At 46.6% G+C, this 23,396-nt stretch overlaps 1 protein-coding gene across 6 annotated transcripts in view; it reads left to right on the plus strand.

Moving 5' to 3' along the window:
* The window catches only part of LOC110493284 (R3H domain-containing protein 2), a 91,197-nt gene that overhangs the window by 60,229 nt on the left and 7,572 nt on the right, over nt 1-23,396 (plus strand). For 3 of the 6 annotated variants that reach the window (XM_036950838.1, XM_036950842.1, XM_036950839.1), the window contains 10 exons: nt 5,375-5,610; nt 6,015-6,199; nt 7,046-7,138; nt 7,560-7,865; nt 10,434-10,629; nt 17,531-17,691; nt 17,938-18,086; nt 19,186-19,283; nt 19,436-19,605; nt 20,415-20,565. In XM_036950838.1, the coding sequence (XP_036806733.1) occupies nt 5,375-5,610; nt 6,015-6,199; nt 7,046-7,138; nt 7,560-7,865; nt 10,434-10,629; nt 17,531-17,691; nt 17,938-18,086; nt 19,186-19,283; nt 19,436-19,605; nt 20,415-20,565 (1,745 nt within the window). The remainder of the gene's footprint in view (nt 1-5,374; nt 5,611-6,014; nt 6,200-7,045; nt 7,139-7,559; nt 7,866-10,433; nt 10,630-17,530; nt 17,692-17,937; nt 18,087-19,185; nt 19,284-19,435; nt 19,606-20,414; nt 20,566-23,396) is intronic. The other 3 variants (XM_036950840.1, XM_036950844.1, XM_036950843.1) reach the window with 2 other exon arrangements.

Genomic DNA, 23,396 nt, shown 5'->3' on the forward strand with positions numbered 1-23,396 from the left:
ATAGATCTACTACTACTACTACTGTCTGTGGTGTCCTGAGGATAGATCTACTACTACTACTGTCTGTGGTGTCCTGAGGATAGATCTACTACTACTGTCTGTGGTGTCCTGAGGATAGATCTACTACTACTGTCTGTGGTGTCCTGAGGATAGATCTACTACTACTGTCTGTGGTGTCCTGAGGATAGATCTACTACTACTACTGTCTGTGGTGTCCTGAGGATAGATCTACTACTACTACTGTCTGTGGTGTCCTAAGGATAGATCTACTACTACTACTGTCTGTGGTGTCCTAAGGATAGATCTACTACTACTGTCTGTTGTGTCCTGAGGATAGATCTACTACAACTGTCTGTGGTGTCCTGAGGATAGATCTACTACTACTGTCTGTGGTGTCCTGAGGATAGATCTACTACTACTGTCTGTGGTGTCCTGAGGATAGATCTACTACTACTACTGTCTGTGGTGTCCTGAGGATAGATCTACTACTGTCTGTGGTGTCCTGAGGATAGATCTACTACTACTGTCTGTGGTATCCTGAAGATGGATCTGCTGCTACTCTGTCCTAAAGAGAGATGCAGTAACACTACTATCACATTATCATTACCACAGTGAATTATTGTAATTTGTGTTTCTGTCAATTAATCCCATAAGGGACGGGTTGCCAATTTGGTAATTTGACTCAAAAATAACATTTAATTCATTCATCATCAGATCTTTGTGTTGGTTGTGATCAGTGATTCTGTTTGTACCACAGCTGTGACACGTAGAAACTGAAATGTCATTAGCCGACTGACCTCAGTAACGTTGAAAAGAGGGGTTTGGGGGGGGGGGGGGGGGTTTCAGTGCCAATAGTTCAGCAGACGAGCGATTGCATAATCACTGAATTGAGACTACTGTGCCTTTTTCGCTTGTGTTGTCTTAGTGCATATCCTACATTGTGTGTGTGGAGATGATGATTCATAGGTAATTCAGTATTCTCCTCTCCTCTTGACAATGTTTACCATGTCACATATACAGTAGAAACATATAGGTATTATTTACATAATTGTATTTTGTAGGGGGGAAACGCTAATGAAATCCAAAGTGCAACATTTTAGGGAAAATGAATGTGACAGAACATCTTCCCCTGTGTTGGGTGGAGAGAGTGTTGTGTTTTGAAACAGGAGAGAAAGAATGTTGTGATTTTAAAAGCAGGATCTCGCTCTCGCTCATCTTTGTCTTCACAGTGTGAGCGAGCTACCACCCTACCTTTCTTTCCTTAAAATAGGCGGTGGAAGCTGGGAGGCAGGGAGGCGGGACAGATGAATAGGAAGGAGGCAGGGAGAGAGGTGGGGAGAGGGGCAGGGAGAGAGGCGGGGAGAGGGGCAGGGAGAGAGGCGGGGAGAGGGGCAGGAAGAGAGGTGGGGAGAGGGGCAGGAAGAGAGGTGGGGAGAGGGGCAGGGAGAGAGGCGGGGAGAGGGGCAGGGAGAGAGGCGGGGAGAGGGGCAGGAAGAAGGCAGGAGAGAGGCGGGGAGAGGGGCAGGAAGAAGGCAGGAGAGAGGCGGGGAGAGGGGCAGGAAGAAGGCAGGGAGAGAGGCAGGAAGAAGGCAGGGAGAGAGGCAGGAAGAAGGCAGGGAGAGAGGCAGGAAGAAGGCAGGGAGAGAGGCAGGAAGAAGGCAGGGAGAGAGGGGCAGTAAGAGAAAAAACGAGAGACTGGGAGAGAAAGAGGCAGGGAGAACGCCTAAAATAGCTCATCCATTAATTACTGTTTCTCTGAAATATTTATCACCAACTGCTACGTTCAAACAGATTTACACATTTCTACCTTTTTGTCTCCTTATATCTGATATTATAAGGATATTCCCTGGCTTTTGTTTTGGTTCTTTTTCAATCTTCTGTCCTAGGCTACCTCAGTCATTTCTCTGAATATCTAGAACAGACACGTTTAGCTGACCTGGTTATTTTGCGTACCTGTGTTGTCTTTAAGTGGTGTAGCTTGTTATTAGGGCATGGTTATTCCCATCAAATAGGTAACTAGGGTATTCTGCAGTCAGAGCACTCCACTGTAGTTCACTTGAGTTGTATGTTCCCTTGTTTAGTCAGAAATCCAAGCATTTGTTGTCAGCATTTTAAGTCATAAGTCTGTCACCACATTGCCCTCACAAACCTGCATTTGCCAGACTTTTTGTTCAGTGCAATGCCATATCATCCATATTTGATGACGTTAGAACAAACGAAAAGTAGGATATAAACATGGTGACAGTGAGCGACAAAGCTGTAGTTTTGGAGGTAATGGGAAGTTGATAGCCTCCTGGTCGCTGCTAGTGACATTCTAATAACGGTGCTACTGCAGCTGTCGCTCAGCCTACTGCTGCTGTCGCTCAGCCTACTGCTGCTGTCGCCCAGCCTACTGCTCAGCCTACTGCTACTGTCGCTCAGCCTACTGCTGCAGTCGCTCAGCCTACTGCTGCAGTCGCTCAGCCTACTGCTGCTGTCGCTCAGCCTACTGCTGCTGTCGCTCAGCCTACTGCTGCTGTCGCTCAGCCTACTGCTACTGTCGCTCAGCCTACTGCTACTGTCGCTCAGCCTACTGCTACTGTCGCTCAGCCTACTGCTGCAGTCGCTCAGCCTACTGCTGCTGTCGCTCAGCCTACTGCTGCTGTCGCTCAGCCTACTGCTGCTGTCGCTCAGCCTACTGCTACTGTCGCTCAGCCTACTGCTGCTGTCGCTCAGCCTACTGCTACTGTCGCTCAGCCTACTGCTACTGTCGCTCAGCCTACTGCTGCAGTCGCTCAGCCTACTGCTACTGTCGCTCAGCCTACTGCTACTGTCGCTCAGCCTACTGCTGCAGTCGCTCAGCCTACTGCTACTGTCGCTCAGCCTACTGCTACTGTCGCTCAGCCTACTGCTGCAGTCGCTCAGCCTACTGCTGCTGTCGCTCAGCCTACTGCTGCTGTCGCTCAGCCTACTGCTGCTGTCGCTCTATGTGAAGAAAGCTGTGTGTGACTCCATAGTGACGGTATGAGGGGGGGAATGTGTGTGACTCCATAGTGACGGTATGAGGGGGGGGATGTGTGTGACTCCATAGTGAATAGGGGATGTGTGTGTGTTTGTGTACTCTGTGTGTGTACTCTGTGTGTGTGTTCTCTGTGTCTCTGTGTGTGTGTGTGTGTGTGTACTCTGTGTCTCTGTGTGTGTGTACTCTGCGTGTGTGTGTACTCTGTGTGTACTCTATGTGTGTACTCTGTGTCTCTGTGTGTGTGTGTACTCTGTGTGTGTACTCTATGTGTGTACTCTGTGTCTCTGTGTGTGTGTGTGTACTCTGCGTGTAATCTGCGTGTGTGTGTACTCTGTGTCTCTGTGTGTACTCTGTGTGTGTGTACTCTGCGTGTACTCTGCGTGTGTGTGTACTCTGTGTGTGTGTGTGTGTGTACTCTGCGTGTGCGTGTACTCTGTGTAGTACGTGTTGCATTCTGACCAGACCTCTAGCGCATATTGATTTTTGTCCTCCCACACCAAACGCTATCTGGACATGCAGGTTGAAATGTCAAAATAAACTCTGAACCAACTATATTCATTTTGGGGACAGGTCGAAAAGCGTGAACCATTTATGGCAATTTAGCTAGCTAGCTTGGTGTTGCTAGCTAATTTGTCCTATTTCGCTAGCTTGCTGTTTTTCGCTAATTTGTCCTGGAATATAAACATTGGGTTGTTATTTTACCTGAAATGCACAAGGTCCTCTACTCCGACAATTAATCCACAGATAAAATGTTAAACCAAGTTTGTTTTTCTAGTAATCTCTCCTCCTTCAGGCTACTTCTTCTTGTTTGGACTTTATATGGCGGTTGACAAACAACTTTAAGGTGCATTACCACCACCAACTGGACTGGAGTGTGGACCTCAGTTCGTCTTTCAATCACCCACGTGTTTATATGCTCCTAACAACCAATGAGGAGATGGGAGAGGCGGGACTTGCAGCGCATCATGCATCACAAATTGCCCCAAGTTCTATTTTAGAGCCTGGCAGTGCAGACGCTCGTTGACGCTCGCGACCAGTGTGGTTGCTATGATCTGAATAACATGTATGTGTCCATGTATTTTACTGTGCGCGCGGTGTGGTTAGCATGTTACTCCTGGTGTCCCATTGTAAAGGAAAACCTCTTTTAAGGCTGTGTTTTATTTCCAGAATGGACCTGTTGTTGCCTTGTCACTCAGTCAGGATCTGTACTTTCTTCAATGTACTCCTGTCTTCTTTTTCACCTCGGTGTTGATTGGATGAAACATCAGCGATCTGCATGTGTGTTTCTCTGTGATGTGGGTGGCAGTTTGGTGAATGTCCTGTACACTACAGGGGTGTGGTTCGGTTGATTGCCCAATGTTCTGGTTGATTTATTTACCGGTCAGCCAACATCTTTGTGTTTTGGTTTGTTGAATGCCCCATGTTCTCCTCACATGTCAAGGTGTTGTTCTTAACCTGATCACCCTCCGTCTCCACTTCTCTGTCTCCACTTCTCTGTCTCCACTTCTCTGTTCCTCTCTCTGTCTCTCTGTCTCCACTTCTCTGTTCCTCTCTCTGTTCCTCTCTCTGTCTCTCTGTCTCCACCTCTCTGTTCCTCTCTCTGTCTCTCTGTCTCCACTTCTATGTTCCTCTCTCTGTTCCTCTCTCTGTCTCTCTGTTTCCACCTCTCTGTTCCTCTCTCTGTCTCTGTGTCTCTCTCTCTCTCCACCTCTCTGTTCCTCTCTCTATGTGTCTCTCTGTCTCTCTCTCTCTCTCCCCACCCCTCTGTTCCTGTCTCTCTGTGTCTCTCTGTCTCTCTCTCTCTCTCCACCTCTTTTCCTCTCTCTCTCTCTGTGTTCCTCTCTCTCTGTGTCTCTCTGTTCCTCTCTCTCTCTCTCTCTCTGTCTCTCTGTTCCTCTCTCTGTGTCTCTCTCTCTCTCTCTCTCGCTCTCTCTCTCTCTCTCTACCTCTCTCTCTCTCTCTCTCTCTCTCTCTACCTCTCTCTCTCTACCTCTCTCTCTCTCTCTCTCTCTACCTCTGTTCCTCTCTCTCTCTCTCTCTACCTCTGTTCCTCTCTCTACCTCTGTTCCTCTCTATCTCTCTCCCTCCCTCTCTCTCTCTCCACCTCTGTTGTTCTTTCTTTCTCTCCCTAACACGCCATCACCCTCTTCCCTGCTGTTTCCACCTCTTCCTCATCTTCCCCTGTTTCCCTCCCTCTCCCCTCCTCCCCTGTTTCCCTCCCTCTCCCCTCCTCACCTGTTTCCCTCCCTCTCCCCTCCTCACCTGTTTCCCTCCCTCTCCCTTCCTCACCTGTTTCCCTCACTCTCCCCTCCTCCCCTACCCCCTCCTCACCTGTTTCCCTCACCCTCCCCTCTCCCCTCCTCCCCTGCACAGGGGTAACCTTGAGAGCTCCAGCTGTGCGTCCAGCAGTCGTCAGAGCAGCACTGACAGTGATATGAAGTGCCTGGAGCCAAGGCCCTGGAGCAGCACAGACTCTGATAGTTCAAACAGGACCCTACGGCCCCCGGTCACCAAGGCTTCCAGCTTCTCCGGCATCTCCATTCTGACCAGAGGAGATAGTCTGGGCAGCAACAAGAGCTCTCAGGGCAGCTGCAGGGGCTCACGCACTGGTATGTACCAGATAGACATCCCAATGGGGATTGTATAATGAAAAATGCCTCCTGTAGTTGGAAATTAAAATGTTGTGACCATTGTGCTCTGGGCAGTTCATTCTAGTAATTGAATTTCTCAATGTGAAAATACTTAATTCAATTGAAATGGCAACACACGGGAAGTGTTGCAACCTAGAAGTGTTTAAGCACTCTAGTGGCTTTAGAGGTCACTGACACAGAACAGGTCAGGTGGAAACAGACGGCAATCCTTTTCAAGCCCCTTCATCGTTTTGAAAACAAATCAAAAGGGGAAAGAACCCGAAGAGAGTACAGACAAGAGTGCAGATATGTTGAGGAACAAAACGTACTGTTTCTGTATTTTGACTTTGTCTTGACTCTTGTGTTGTCTTGTTGTGTTATAGGACTCCCACTGGTGAGTCCAGACATGTGTCCCCAGCCCCCAGTCCCCCAGCCTGGCCCCTGCCCCGGGGGTCGCAGTCTGCTGCCCTGCCCCTCCCAGGTCCAGACCCAACCCCCCCAGACCGCCCTACTGCCCACCCCACAGCAACACCCCATGGGCAACTACAACCATAACCTCATGACTCAGGTGAGAGAGAAGCTCATGTCATGAATCCTTTTTTATTTAAATACAGTTTCAGCTTAGAAAAATGAAAAGACATGAAAATGTTCCTGCTTTTTTCCTAACCTAACATCTGTCTGCATCTCCTCCTGCTCCCCCCTCCCTCCATCTCTCCCTGCTCCCCCTCCCTCCATCTCTCCCCCCTCCCTCCCTCCATCTCTCCTCCCTCCCTCCATCTCTCCCCCCCTCCCTCCCTCCATCTCTCCCCCCTCCCTTCCTCCATCTCTCCCCCCTCCCTCCCTCCATCTCTCCTCCCTCCCTCCATCTCTCCCCCTCCCGCCATCTCTCCCCCCTCCCGTCATCTCTCCCCCCTCCCGTCATCTCTCCCCCTCCCGTCATCTCTCCCCCCTCCCGTCATCTCTCTCCCCTCCCTCCATCTCTCCCCTCCCTCCATCTCTCCCCTCCCTCCATCTCTCCCCTCCCTCCATCTCTCCCCTCCCTCCATCTCTCCTCTACCTCCATCTCTCCCCTCCCTCCATCTCTCCCCTCCCCCCATCTCTCCCCTGCCCCCATCTCTCCCCTCCCTCCATCTCTCCTCTCCCTCCATCTCTCCTCTCCCTCCATCTCTCCTCTCCCTCCATCTCTCCTCTCCCTCCATCTCTCCCCTCCCTCCATCTCTCCCTCCATCTCTCCCTCTCTCCCTCTCCCTCCATCTCTCCTTCTCCTATCATTTCTCCCCCTCCCTCCATCATTTCTCCCCCTCTATAATTTCTCCCCCTCCCTCCATCTCTCCCTCCATCTCTCCCCCTCCCTTCATCTCTCCCTCTCCATCCATTCTCCCTCATTCTCTCCCTCCATCTCTCCCTCTGTTAGCCGGTGGGGTGTCTGCAGCCCTCTCAACCTGTGTCCTACTCCTCCTCCTGTCCCCAGGTCCTCCTGCCTGTCTCTTCCCCCCAGCAGTACATGGTAGTACTACCATCCATATCTTTATAATGTACTGTTACTGAGCCCAGTCTCTCCTCCCTCCAAGCTGTACATGTTACTAGTAACCTTCATACCTTCTCTCTCTATATACAGTAAATATAACAACTATACAATATGGTACCAAACCTTCCATATCTTGGCTTTCTCTCCCGGTCTTGTTAGTCCCTATTGGACTGAAGTGGCAATATGACAATCATCATCACAACTCTATATTCACACCTACATCTTCACTACTAACAGCTTCTGGTAGTCATTATGCTGTGCAGAAGATAGAAAGATTTCATTTTTAGGGACAAATATCTTCAAATGATAGCATCATATCCAGTTTAACCTACAATCAGTTTATTGGTTACTGTGTCGAACCCACCAGTAACTGTTTGTAATAACCATTTCTCCCCCTCAGGGTGAGGAGCTGTCTCCCCACTTCAGCCAGATGACTCTGAGTCGACAGAGTTCCAGCGAGGCCCCGGAGCCCCCCGCCATGTACCAGACCCAGGGGCCCACTGTCCTCACCCAACACCCTCCACCCCAGACGGGCTATATCATGACCACCACGGCCCAGCCCCTGTCCCCTCAGTCTGGCTACCAGCCTAACACCAGACACCTCCATCATCATCCTGCTCCTCCTCCTCCTCCACCCCCTCCCTCCCAGACCATCATGCAGCCCACACCGCCGCAGGGGTACATGCAGCCGTCTCCCCCTCAACAGGTATGATACTGGCTTCGCAATCAATCATCAACGGTTGTCCCAAAATGCTTTATACTCGGTCTGAATCAATTAAGAAGTAGAATTTGGATTTAAAGTTTCCTTTCTTCCTTTGTCGTCACGTGTTAGACTGAAGGTACATTTACAGCCCAGGAACATTTGGCCCCAAAAAAAACGTTGTTTCACAAACTTTACCAATAAATGTGAGAGAGTTTCGATTGCTGTGAAATCGCTGCGGGGTTCACACAGTTGGCGGCGGTGTGACAGTATCTCTAATCCCACTCAGAGTACTGTGTCACTGGCTGTGACGTCTTCTCTCTCTCTATCTCGCTCTCTTTCTCTCTCCTCGTCACCGACCCGCAGCCCAGTAACAAACTGCTTGAATCCCAAAAAAATATTCATTTAAATCCTGGAGGCGGAAACCTCCGGCGTTGACCCTACACCCTGGGGGGATAGTTCCCACAAAAGGAGCTTTAGGGGGCAAGTAGGAGTTTGGCACATAGCTCCACTGCTGTCTCTTGCTGGCTCTGTGAGGTAGTGGCAGTGTGTTCACCGCTCTGTGAGGTAGCTAGTGGCAGTGTGTTCACCGCTCTGTGAGGGAGCTAGTGGCAGTGCGTTCACCGCTCTGTGAGGTAGCTAGTGGCAGTGTGTTCACCGCTCTGTGAGGTAGCTAGTGGCAGTGCGTTCACCGCTCTGTGAGGTAGCTAGTGGCAGTGTGTTCACCGCTCTGTGAGGTAGCTAGTGGCAGTGTGTTCACCGCTCTGTGAGGTAGTGGCAGTGTGTTCACCGCTCTGTGAGGTAGCTAGTGGCAGTGTGTTCACCGCTCTGTGAGGTAGCTAGTGGCAGTGTGTTCACCGCTCTGTGAGGTAGTGGCAGTGTGTTCACCGCTCTGTGAGGTAGCTAGTGGCAGTGTGTTCACCGCTCTGTGAGGTAGTGGCAGTGTGTTCACCGCTCTGTGAGGTAGCTAGTGGCAGTGCGTTCACCGCTCTGTGAGGTAGCTAGTGGCAGTGCGTTCACCGCTCTGTGAGGTAGCTAGTGGCAGTGCGTTCACCGCTTTGTGAGGTAGTGGCAGTGTGTTCACCGCTCTGTGAGGTAGCTAGTGGCAGTGTGTTCACCGCTCTGTGAGGTAGTGGCAGTGTGTTCACCGCTCTGTGAGGTAATGGCAGTGTGTTCACCGCTCTGTGAGGTAGCTAGTGGCAGTGCGTTCACCGCTCTGTGAGGTAGTGGCAGTGTGTTCTAGTGGCAGTGCGTTCACCGCTCTGTGAGGTAGTGGCAGTGTGTTCACCGCTCAGTGAGGTAGCTAGTGGCAGTGCGTTCACCGCTCTGTGAGGTAGCTAGTGGCAGTGCGTTCACCGCTCTGTGAGGTAGCTAGTGGCAGTGCGTTCACCGCTCTGTGAGGTAGTGGCAGTGTGTTCACCGCTCTGTGAGGTAGCTAGTGGCAGTGTGTTCACCGCTCTGTGAGGTAGTGGCAGTGTGTTCACCGCTCAGTGAGGTAGCTAGTGGCAGTGCGTTCACCGCTCTGTGAGGTAGCTAGTGGCAGTGCGTTCACCGCTCTGTGAGGTAGCAAGTGGCAGTGCGTTCACCGCTCTGTGAGGTAGCTAGTGGCAATGTGTTTACTGCTCTGTGAGGTAGCTAGTGGCAGTGCGTTCACCGCTCTGTGAGGTAGCTAGTGGCAGTGTGTTCACCGCTCTGTGAGGTAGCTCGTGGCAGTGCGTTCACTGCTCTGTGAGGTAGCTAGTGGCATTGCGTTCACATTTAAGAGAATAGCCATAGCCTACAGTGTATGGATCTTGACAGAGGGAGATATCCCTAGACTAGAGCAGTGTTGCTTTACTGTTCCCTGTATGTATCATGTCCTTTGGGATAGCCACTAGCTATAAGGCAGCAGGGCTCACCTCATACAGACCTGTCTCTCTCTCTCTGAGCTAAACTCAGATGGAAAATAAACCCCAGGAAGAGTAGCTGCTGCCTTGGCAGGAACTAATGGGGATCCATAATAAACCCCAGGAAGAGTAGCTGCTGCCTTGGCAGGAACTAATGGGGATCCATAATAAACCCCAGGAAGAGTAGCTGCTGCCTTGGCAGGAACTAATGGGGATCCATAATAAACCCCAGGAAGAGTAGCTGCTGCCTTGGCAGGAACTAATGGGGATCCATAATGAACCCCAGGAAGAGTAGCTGCTGCCTTGGCAGAAACTAATGGGGATCCATAATAAACCCCAGGAAGAGTAGCTGCTGCCTTGGCAGGAACTAATGGGGATCCATAATAAAGCCCAGGAAGAGTAGCTGCTGCCTTGGCAGGAACTAATGGGGATCCATAATAAACCCCAGGAAGAGTAGCTGCTGCCTTGGCAGGAACCAATGGGGATCCATAATAAACCCCAGGAAGAGTAGCTGCTGCCTTGGCAGGAACTAATGGGGATCCATAATGAATATAAATGCTACCTTTGAACTTCCATCAACCTCTAAGAGTTGATTTCTAGTTTGCGACCTTTTATTAATTTGGTTGGAAGGTTTCTTATTGTACTACTTATGAACTGACTGTATTTCTCCCTCCCTCTGCTCCTCCAGATATCTTATTACCCCCCTGGGCAGCAGTACCCCAGCACAGGGCAGCAGTACCCCAGCACAGGGCAACAGTACCCCAGCACAGGGCAACAGTACCCCAGCACAGGGCAGCAGTACCGGCCTGGACCCATGTCTCACCAGGTGTCCTACCCTGCTCAGCCCATGCCCCAGCCCATGGCTCAGCCCACACAGCAGTCTGGTCAGTACCACTACAGTACCATCTTTCTCAATTCAAGATTAGTCTTTCTGTGTTTTTAAAGTGCTGTACAGTTTTATACTGAACAAAAATATACAGTACTCAGACCCCTTGACATTTTTCCACATTTTGTTACGTTACAGCCTTATTCTAAAATGTATTAAATTAAACAATTTCCTCAGCAATCTACACACACTACCCCATAATGACATCACAATACCCCATAATGACATCACAATACCCCATAATGACATCACAATACCCCATAATGACAAATCAAAAACAGAAATACCTTATTTGCATAAGTATTCAGACCCTTTGCTATGGGATTTGAAATCGATCTCAGGTGCATCCTGTTTCCATTGATCATCCTTGATTGGAGTCCACCTGTGGTAAATTCAATTGATTAGACATGATTTGGAAAGGCACACACCTGTCTATTTAAGGTTCCACAGTTGACAGTGCATGTCAGAGTAAAAACCAAGCCCTGAGGTCGAAGGAATTGTCCGTAAAGATCTGATACAGGATTGTGTCGAAGCACAGATCTGGGGAAGGGTACCAAAACATTTCTGTAGCATTGAAGGTCCCCAAGAACACAGAGGCCTCCATCATTCTTAAATGGAAGAAGTTTGGAACCACCAAGACTCTTCTTAGAGCTGGCCGCCCAGCCAAACTTGAACAATCGGGAGAGAAGGGCCTTGGTCAGAGAGGTGACCAAGAACCCGATGGTCACTCTGACTGAGCTCTAGAGTTCATCTCTGGAGATGGGAAACCTTCCAGAAGGAGAACGATCTCTGCAGCACTTCACCAATCAGGCCTTTATGGTAGAGTGGCCAGACGGAAGCCACTCCTCAGTAAAAGGCACATGACAGCCCCCTTGAAGTTTGCTAAAAGGCACCTAAAGACTCTCGGACCATGAGAAACAAGATTCTCTGGTCTGATGACACCAAGACTGAACTCTTTGTCCTGAATGCCAAGCATCATGTCTGGAGGATACCTGGCATAGTGGTGGCAGCATCATGCTGTGGGGATCATTTTCAGCAGCAGGGACTGGGAGACTAGTCTGGATTGAGGCAAAGATTAACGGAGCAAATTACCAGAGAGATCCTTGATGAAAACCTGCTCCGGAGTGCTCAGGACCTCAGACTGGGGTGAAGGTTTACCTTCCAACAGGACAAGGACCCTAAGCACACAACCAAGACAATGCAGGAGTGGCTTTGGGACAAGTCTCTGAATGTCCTTGAGTGGCCCAGCCAGAGCCCGGACTTGAACTCGATCTAACATCTCTGGAGAGACCTGAAAATAGCTGTGCAGCGACGCTCTCCATCCAACCTGCCAGAGCTGGAGAGGATCTGCAGAGAAGAATGGGAGAAACTCCCCAAATACAGTTGCACCAAGCTGGTAGTGTCATACCCAAGAAGACTTGAGGCTGTAATCGCTGCCAAAGGTGCTTCAACAAAGTACTGAGTAAAGGGTCTGAATACTTATGTAAATGTAATATTTCAGTTTTTCTTTTTCATAAATTTGTAAAAATGTCTAAACCTTTTTTTTTTTGCTTTGTCATTATGGGGTATTGTGATGTCATTATGGGTATTGTGTGTAGGTTGATGAGGAAAAAAAACATAAATCTAAACAATTTTAGAATAAGGCTGTAACAAAATGTGAAAAAGTCCAGACGTCTGAATACAATCCAAAGGCGAAAAACTAAACATGTGAAGTGTTGGTTCCTGAAATGAAAGATTCCAGAAATGTTCCATACGCTGATGTCGTGTCTTTGGCAATGCCGGATTAAGTGATATGACATGCTATTCTATAAGATAATTTCTCCGTAATTAATATTACCTGATTGAGCTAATCATGTAAATGTAATTAACTAGAGAGTCGGGGCACCACGGAAAAATATTTATAGAGCTGTTATCCTCCGAATAAACTCTTAAAGACCTAGTAATATTTTACATCAATAGCAGTCAATATTAATCGTCACCTTAATTCAGTCTCATCTGAAAGTTGTAAATTCTTGGTTATCTGCACGAACCCTGGCTAACAAGTTGAATCAGCAATACAAAATGGGGGTTAATTATTTATTTACTAAATACCTAACTAATCACACAGAATTACACATACACATAATTAATCATAACTTGATTACAAATTACGTCATAAAGGAAAACGTCCCTAGCGGGCGGAACAGATATGACAGCTTGTTACACAAAAGAAAAGGGGCTGGGTTTGAGTGAAAGAGTGGGAAGACTGAGGAACAAAGGGAAGAAGCTGTACTATCATAAATACAGTATCTTATGCATTCTAAATTACCACCCATTTGGAAAAGGAAAATGCAATAAATATTTACTCTGAGCTGCGCTTCAGTAGGTTGGTGGTAGATGGAAGGCCGTGTTGCCAAACCGAGTCCTTTGTCCTTTGAAGAATGTCTCTGGTGGTCAATTGGATACTCTGTAGTAACGTTGTAGTAACGTCGTTGTGTGATAGATGGGATACTCTGGCCTGACTCAGTGGCCCACCCAACGGCTAGGAGGTATCACTTCTGTAGTGAATAAGAGTTCAAAGTTCATACCATTCGCAACCAAAGGTCACGCTGATGTTGGCTTTGTTCTGTAGTTATTATCTGAACCATTCTGACATCGGACCGTCGTCCTCACATCCTCGGAACAGGAGGTTAAATTGTCGTCAAGACTTTATATAGGAAGGGAGAAAAGGGGTGTGTTTCATAGTTTACAACCTATGTCTCTTCACGTGGGCGGGCCACTGAGTCGGGCCTAATTCACTCATGAAAACCCAAATCTCCCATCACAAATAATTTCATATTCAAACATTTAAATTGAATATCAATTCCATGTGAATCCGATAACTCTGATGTGTAGACTTTCCACTGTAGAGTTTATGTCATCCTATCATTGATGAGAATGTCTCAGATGACAACCGAACTGACATCATATTCATTTAGTACCAACGCATATGTTCAACTGGTCGGATTACCAGAATATAGTTCATTTCCCCCCACCTTCTGATGTTCCCAGAATCTCTGTTAACCAAGGTGTTTGCAAATTTCACATCAGTAGGGTAGAGAGAGGAAAAGGGGGGGCGGGGGGCTAGGTTTATGACTGTCATAAACCTATCCCCAGGCCAACGTCATGACACTGAACTGGCTTGCATACTTTCAGGACGTAATTATGTTGGAGTTATCCACTGCCGTATGAATAAAACCTAGCACTCATCGAACATGGAAAGTGGGGTGGGAGGTGTGTATGTATATTTGGAATGAGTGGGAGGGGATGTACTTTTTTTTATTTAAATGGGGGGGTGAATTATAATTTTATTTTTTTGATTGTATTGCTCTTGTGACCCAACAACAAAACTATATTTTTTTCCCCTGTAGACACAAAAAACATATTTTTCTGATCTATTTTGCACAAATATGTTTACTTCCTTGTTAGTGAGTATTTCCCCTTTGCCAAGATAATCCATCCACCTGACAGGTGTGGCATTTCAATAATCTTCTTGCGACTAGCAATTCCGTATCCGGGAGCGTAATCATAGCCTCAAGCGCATTACCATAACGCAACTTTTCCTATTCATGAAAATCGCAAATGAAATGAAATAAATATATTCAAACACAAGCTTAGCCTTTTGTTAACAACACTGTCATCTCAGAATTTCAAAATATGCGTTACAGCCAACGCTAGACAAGCATTTGTGTAAGTTTATCATGGCATAATGCTATGCTAGGCTCTGCTGGAAGCAGGCAACATTTTCATGAAAATAAGAAAAGCAACCAAATTAAATCATTTACCTTTGAAGAACTTCGGATGTTTTCACTCAGGAGACTCCCAGTTAGATAGCAAATGTTCCTTTTTTCCAAAAATAATATTTTTGTAGGCGAAAAAGGTCCCGTTTGTTCATCCTGCTTGGCTAAGAAATCGACCGAAAAATACTTCAACTATAGCGCCAAACTATTTTTAAAATGTGCTCCATAATATCGACAGAAACACGGCAAATGTTGTTTAGGATCCATCCTCATGGTGTTTTTAACATATGTATTCGATAATATATCCGTCGAGGCAATTGGTTTCTCATAAGAAACGATTGGAAAAATGGCTCAGTATTTTACGCAAGATTTTCTCCGGGAGACACCATGTGACCACATGCTATATATGGTCCCTTACAGCCATTCTCCAATGGAAATGCCCAAAAAGACGTCACAATGCTGTAGACACCTTGGGGAATACGTAGAACACGCAAGCTCATTCGTAGCTCATTCACAGCCATATAAGGAGTCATTGCCATGAGACGGTTTCAAAAAATGAGGCACTTCCTGATTGATTTTTTATCTGGGTTTCGCCTGTAACATCAGTTCTGTGGCATTCACAGACAATATCTTTGCAGTTTTGGAAACGTCAGAGTGTTTTCTTTCCAAAGCTGTCAATTATATGCATAGTCGAGCATCTTTTTTATCTCGTTTAAAACGGGAACGTTTTTCATCCAAAAATTTAAATAGCGCCCCCTATATCCAAGAGGTCAGCATGATCATTACACAGGTTCACCTTGTGCTGCAGACAATGAAAGGCCACTCTAAAATGTGCAGTTTTGTCACACAACGCCACAGATGTCTGAGGGGGCATGCAATTGGCATGCTGACTGCAGGAATGCCCACCAGAGCTGTTGCCAGATATTTTATGTAAATGTTTCTACCATAAGCCGCTGAATTTTGTCACTACGTCCAGCCGGCCATCTGAGAAATGCTCACTAACAGGGATTTAAACCAATTTGTACTCGTCATTTGAGAGAAATACGATTTTTGTGCATGTGGAATACTTCTGGAATATTTTATTTCAGCTCATGAAGCATGGGACTAACACTTTACATGTTGCGTTTATATTTTGATTGGGTGTGATTAAATCTGAACAAAACCTTGTTCATACAACACCAATTTGTTCTACTTGGATGGGGCTACACGATACACTCCCTGCATCTCGTAACGGTCTGTTCAGACCTTTTTTTTTTACCAGGTTTTAAACATTTAAAAAAATGTATTGGACATGCTTTTGACCAAAGCCAACTCAATTTCTACACTTCATATTAAAATGAGGTTACACTCACAGTTTGAGAATCTGACCGGTGAAAGCCAGGACTACTGTACACTGTATTTCGCTGTGTATATTTGCTGAATAAACATTTATCAACAGTGTGTTGTGTTTTGAGTACAGAGACTTTCAAGGCATAGAGGCACCGAAGTGCTGATTGCCTGATTTGGCAACATAGAATACACTGTGTACGGTAGCTGTTCACTCACCCAGTCAACATGATCAGACCCTTGCCGTGTCAACAGAAACAACGCCAACAGAGCTCTAAAATAACACAAGGATCAAGGTTAGCTAAATACTGGTTCCCAGGAATAAATGGCTATTTTAGTCACCACGTTGTGTAGTTGGGGACAGAAGTACTGATGCAACGAGTCCTGAAAAGTTACCTTGGTTACACTCGGAATGACCCTGAGCATACAGGCAGCAACAAGCCTACCCTCTGCCAGACAGTCATGTTCTGCTTCCTCATATAGGCCCATGGTCTTCCATGACGTTCCTCATATAGGCCCGTGGTCTTCCATGACGTTCCCCATATAGGCCCATGGTCTTCCATGACGTTCCCCATATAGGCCCATGGTCTTCCATGACGTTCCTCATATAGGCCCGTGGTCTTCCATGACGTTCCCCATATAGGCCCATGGTCTTCCATGACGTTCCCCATATAGGCCCGTGGTCTTCCATGACGTTCCCCATATAGGCCCATGGTCTTCCATGACGTTCCCCATATAGGCCCGTGGTCTTCCATGACGTTCCCCATATAGGCCCGTGGTCTTCCATGACGTTCCCCATATAGGCCCATGGTCTTCCATGACGTTCCCCATATAGGCCCATGGTCTTCCATGACGTTCCTCATATAGGCCCATGGTCTTCCATGACGTTCCTCATATAGGCCCGTGGTCTTCCATGACGTTCCCCATATAGGCCCGTGGTCTTCCATGACGTTCCCCATATAGGCCCATGGTCTTCCATGACGTTGTGTACAGTCCTTTCTTTCTAGACAGTCTGTGTTAGCATGAAATCAATCTTATGGATACGTCCCTACATGCATCATTTAAATAATGTAGCTTAGTGTTTTACAGTGTATTCTGTAGTTTTTAGCTTACTGTATGTGGATTTGTGTAAATTCTGCGTCTGTATATCCTGTTTATCGCCTGTCTGTATATCCTGTTTATCGCCTGTCTGTATATCCTGTTTATCGCCTGTCTGTATATCCTGTTTATCGTCTGTCTGTATATCCTGTTTATCGTCTGTCTGTATATCCTGTTTATCGCCTGTCTGTATATCCTGTTCATCGCCTGTCTGTATATCCTGTTCATCGCCTGTCTGTATATCCTGTTTATCGTCTGTCTGTATATCCTGTTTATCGTCTGTCTGTATATCCTGTTTATCGTCTGTCTGTATATCCTGTTTATCGTCTGTCTGTATATCCTGTTTATCGTCTGTCTCTATATCCTGTTCATCGCCTGTCTGTATATCCTGTTTATCGCCTGTCAGTATATCCAGTTTATCGCCTGTCTGTATATCCTGTTCATCGCCTGTCTGTATATCCTGTTTATCGTCTGTCTGTATATCCTGTTTTAGTGGCAGCTCCATTTCACTGAGTCAAATTCCTATACATTCAAATGTATTTAGAGTATAAATGTGATTCTTCCATGTGCCTTGCGTGTCACCTGTAGGACCAGGGTTGATAGGTGTGCGGCATACCCAAAATACACACACACACACACACACACACACACACACACACACACACACACACACACACACACACACCTCTGTGTTACCATGTCCTACATAACCAGCAGCTCTCCAGACCATGATGCCCAGCCAGCAGCCCCAGTACCAGGGAATGATAGGAGTATCCCAGCAGCCCCAGAACCAGGCCCTCCTCACCTCCCAGGGGCAGGGCATGCATGGACAGGTGACGGCCATGATGGTCCAGTACCCACAGATGCCCTCATATCAGGTACATTTAAGGTTGTGTGTTTGTGCGTGAGATTGCTACATCTTGTATGCATTTAGGAGTTCCTCAAGGCTCAGTTCTCGGACCACAACTATTCTTATGTAAAAGCAACGAGTGGGATGTAACTGTTGTAATCCGAACCTTGCGTCTCTCGCTCGGGAAACCAGCTATTAGACCAAGAGGATATTCCCTATTGGGCAGAGGGTGTCAACTCCCCTTGGCTACATGTTCATGTGTCTTGCCTCCTAGCAGGTCCCTGTGGCCAGTGACTCTCAACAGGTGATCCAGCAGTACCAGCAGCAGGTCATGGTGCCAGTCAGCCAGTCTGTGCAGACTGTCCAGGGGCCCATGCCCGTATACTACAGCGTCATCACTCCCACACAACAGAACAGCACAAGGTAGGTACATTTTTTAAAATTTTATTTTTAAGTGGTTTTATAAAGCGTGCTTTGAACAGATACCGAAGTGCTGGATATATTGTATGGGGAGAACTACTCCCAACATATTGCCTCCAGCAGACCTGTTGAGCTACAACCCAGATAACTTGTTCTAAATAAGTGTCACTTATAATCTCACTTCTGGAATTACAATAATAAACTACACTTAATAATATATATATATATTTAAAAAAACATTACAGAGGAAATGGCCTATACTCCAGAAGCAGACTGAATCCGTTCATTCCTGAATGAAGTTGAATGTAACTCTTATCAGTAACAAGCCCTCCTGCTGACCGCCTGGCTAAGCAGTAATTGTAAGACACTCTGGGGAAACTGAGCTGTAAGTGAAGTCATTAAAGACGATTGAATTAGGATAGAAAGTCACATGACTGGAATCAATAAACAACCTATTTAAACACTTGAATCTTTATTTTTCTTTGACACATCGCTTCCACACTCTCGCTAAACAAAATATGACCGTTGTGATTGAAGCCTAGCAGCTTATTGATGTGATATGCCTACCGTCTGTGGATGACTGCCAAGTGCTTACAGTGCGTGTGTCTGTGTGTTTCTCTGTGTGTTTCTCTGTGTGTGTGTGTGTGTTTCTCTGTGTGTCTCGTGTGTGTGTTTCTGTGTGTGTGTGTTGTGTGTGTCTCTCTGTGTGTTTCTCTGTGTGTTTCTCTGTGTGTGTTTCTCTCTGTGTGTGTGTGTGTGTGTGTGTGTGTGTGTGTGTGTGTGTGTGTGTGTGTGTGTGTTTCTCTGTGTGTGTGTTTCTCTGTGTGTGTGTTTCTCTGTGTGTGTGTTTCTCTGTGTGTGTGTTTCTCTGTGTGTGTGCGTGTGTACGCGTCTCTGTGTGTGTGTTTCTCTGTGTGTTTCTCTGTGTGTGTTTCTCTCTCTGTGTGTGTGTGTGTGTGTGTGTGTGTGTGTGTGTGTGTGTGTGTTTCTCTGTGTGTGTGTTTCTCTGTGTGTGTGTTTCTCTGTTTGTGTGTGTGTTTCTCTGTTTGTGTGTGTGTTTCTCTGTTTGTGTGTGTGTTTCTCTGTGTGCGTCTCTCTCCAGTCCATCAGTAGGGTACCTGCAGCCCAGCTCAGAGCAGTACCAGATGAACCCGTCTACTTCTCCCTGCAACCCTCCACAGATACAGCAGCAATATTCAGGTGAGAGTTCATCTGTTTTCCCGAGCTCTAACTTTATCGATTAGGTTTGGTCAACAACGTTGGCCCTGTGTCGTAGCCCTTATGACGAAGGGTTCACTTTAAAAGTGTAACCTTTTCCCTACAATGCTTTAACTTTGTGTGTGGTGCTACAGGGGTGCCCCCCCCAGGGCCTGGGGTGATGGTCATGCAGCTTAGTGTCCCCAACAGACCCCAGCCTACCCACAATCCTCCTCTGGTCCAGTGGAACCCCTGCAAGTACTACAGCCTCGAGCAGAGACCCAGTAAGCCTGGAGAACTCTACAAATCTGACAACACACAACAGGTACTGTATACAGCACTACTTTAATACTACCATACAGTACTACAACAGGTACTATATACAGCATTACTATAATACTACACTACAGTACTACAACAGGTACTGTATACAGCACTACTATAATACTACCATACAGTACTACAAAAGGTACTATATACAGCATATATACAGTGCTACAACAGGTACTATATACAGTACTACTATAATACTACCATACAGTACTACAACATGTACTATATACAGCACTACTATAATACTACCATATAGTACTACAATAGGTACTATATACAGCACTACTATAATACTACCATACAGTACTACAACAGGTACTATATACAGCACTACTATAATACTACCATACAGTACTACAACAGGAACTATATACAGCACTACTATAATACTACCATACAGTACTACAACAGGACCTATATACAGCACTACTATAATACTACCATACAGTACTACAACAGGTACTACATACATCATATATACAGTGCTACCATACAGTACTACAACAGGTACTATATACAGCACTACTATAATACTACACCACAGTACACCAACAGGTGGTATATACACAGAATTACTGTACTTCCTGTATACTCTATACCTCTCCCTCACTTACAGTATCCCGTGGACTATTCATAAGGAGGACACCGTAGGATTTTCCTATGCTGACATGACATTTTAAATGAAAAAATACTAATTTGTGATATATTTGTTGACTATCTGTATTGTGAACTTACAGTATGTCTCGTCCTCTCCTCTATCCTTGTCCTCCCCTCTCTCTCCCTCCCCCATCCCCCCTCCAGACGAGTACACAGATGCAGAGCAGTCCTCTGTCCTCCCCCACCCAGTCTCCTACCCCCTCCCCCTCAGGCAGCGTGAGCAGTGTCTGTCCAGGCCTCGGCCCTCTGCCCCTACTGTCACAGTTCCCCCGGCCCGGACCAGGGCCCGCACAAGGTAACACCACACAGAGACGGAGACAAACAGATGCACACCGTAACACTTACCATGCACACACCGCATACACAGACACACACACACACACACACACACACACAAGTGGCCTCCCGAAAGGTGCCCTGGTCTAAGGCGCCACTACAGCCGACTATGACGGGAGTCCCATAGGACGGCGCACAATCAGCCCAGCGCCGTCCGGGTTAGGGGAGGGTTTGGCCGGGGCTCGCCACAAGGAGTTGCTTAAAGTGTGGCGAGCCCCGGCCAAACCCTCCCCTAACCCGGACCGGGGCGCATGCAAGCGGACTTTAGTTGTCAGTTGAACAGTGTTTCCTGGTTAAGCGAGCAGTGTGTTAAGAAGTAGCTTGGTGGGTCATGTGACGCAGGAAACGTGCCTCTACCGACCCCGTTAGGGAGTTGCCGTGATGACACCAGATCGGAACAACCATTTTGGATGTCACAAAATAAGGGGAGAAAAAAACTTTTAAAAAATTTACACACACACACACACACACACACACCAGTTTGACATGACATGACAAAAAGATGTGCACATGCCACCTTACTGAACAAATGTCACTGTGAGCCGGTAGCAGTCACGCTCATACACACACACACTCATACACACTCATACACACACACATGCTCATACACACACACACACGCTCATACACACACACACACACACACTCATACACACACACACGCTCATACACACACACACGCTCATACACACACACACACGCTCATACACATAAACACACGCTCATACACACACACACGCTCATACACACACACACGCTCATACACACACACACACGCTCATACACACACACATGCTCATACACACACACTCATACACACACACATGCTCATACACACACACACGCTCATACACACACATGCTCATACACACACACACACACACATACTCATACACACACACACACATGCTCATACACACACACACGCTCATACACACACACATGCTCATACACACACACACGCTCATACACACACATGCTCATACACACACACACACACACACACATGCTCATACACACACACACACATGCTCATACACACACACACGCTCATACACACACACATGCTCATACACACACACACTCATACACACACACATGCTCATACACACACACACGCTCATACACACACATGCTCATACACACACACACACACACACATGCTCATACACACACACACACGCTCATACACACACACACACACACTCATACACACACACACGCTCATACACACACACACGCTCATACACACACACACACACACTCATACACACACACACACACACACAGGCATCTTTGACTACGGTGAGCCTCTTTCACCCCCTTCACACAGTGACCCCATCACACAGTGACCCCATCACACAGTGACCTCATCACACAGTGACCTCATCACACAGTGACCCCATCACACAGTGACCCCATCACACAGTGACCCCTTCACACAGTGACCCCTTCACACAGTGAACCCTTCACACAGTGACCCCTTCATGATGAGCTGTCCATGTTGTTTCTGACCAGCCACCAGCAGGCCCTGAGAACCTAACTCACCTTACCCACATGGCTGTGCTTGACGCCAACCCCCCCCCCCCCCCCCCCCCCCCCTTACACACACACACACACACACCTCACGCTTGCTTGCCTACGTTATCTGGCCCTTTCACCTACTCATCTGTCCTCACACACCTGACTTGGGTTGCAAAGGGAGGGTATATTACTGGAAACCTAAGTTTAGACATTGTTTTTGCTTTCAGGTTTTTGGGGGAAATTTTACAAGACGACACGACATCAAGTGGAATTTTTTGGGTACTTCAGATTATCACTGTCCCTCTGTGTCGCCTCATCAAAAATACTGTATATGCAATATTTAAATAAGATGTTTTAAAAAGTAAAACATCGAATGACAAAACAGTAAAATATTATCCTAAATTATAAACCATCAACTTTGTGAATACCAATTCATTGGTGTTTACTATGAGGGTTTCAGCATTTAAATTACCTTTCTTTTTCTACACACTTTTACTATGTCTCTGTGGGCAGCTGTGAAAAAAGTCAATAGTTGTAAGAGTTGCAGAGTTAATTGAAAATAATGGCATTGTTGATTTTAGATGCTTTTTTTCATTAATTAGTCTATCTTCTTTTGAATCATACGGTCTATTTACTAGAATCTCATGGACAATAAGGAGACAAAAATAATAATAATTAATACTATATATGAATACATGTTTGTTTTTTTGTATACTTTATTCAAGTGTAAATTACCAAAGTTAACATAGAAAACCAGTGAATTACCACTATTACTTAGCTTGCTCGACACACTGCTTTGTTGCAGACGGGTGCTCTTCACATAATAGATGGCATCATGAGGTAGAAAAATTAGGTGTATATATTGAAGCAACATCTCAAGACATCAGTCAGGAAGTTAAAGCTTGGTCGCAAATGGGTCTTCCAAATGGACAATGACCCCCAAGCATACTTCCAAAGTTGTGGCAAAATGGCTTAAGGACAACGAAGTCAGGGTATTGGGGTGGCCATCACAAAGCCCTGACCTCAATCCTATAGAACATTTGTTGGCCGAACTGAAAAAGCGTGTGTGAGCAAGGAGGCCTACAAACCTGACTCAGTTACACCAGCTCTGTCAGGAGGAATGGGCCAAAATTCACCCAACTTATTGTGGGAAGCTTGTAGACGGCTACCCGAAACGTTTGACCCAAGTTAAACAATTTAAAGGCAATGCTACCAAATACTAACTGAGTGTATGTAAACTTCTGACCCATTGGGAATGTGATGAAA

Source organism: Oncorhynchus mykiss, chromosome 17 (genome assembly GCF_013265735.2).
Source record: "Oncorhynchus mykiss isolate Arlee chromosome 17, USDA_OmykA_1.1, whole genome shotgun sequence".
Lineage (NCBI taxonomy): Eukaryota > Metazoa > Chordata > Actinopteri > Salmoniformes > Salmonidae > Oncorhynchus > Oncorhynchus mykiss.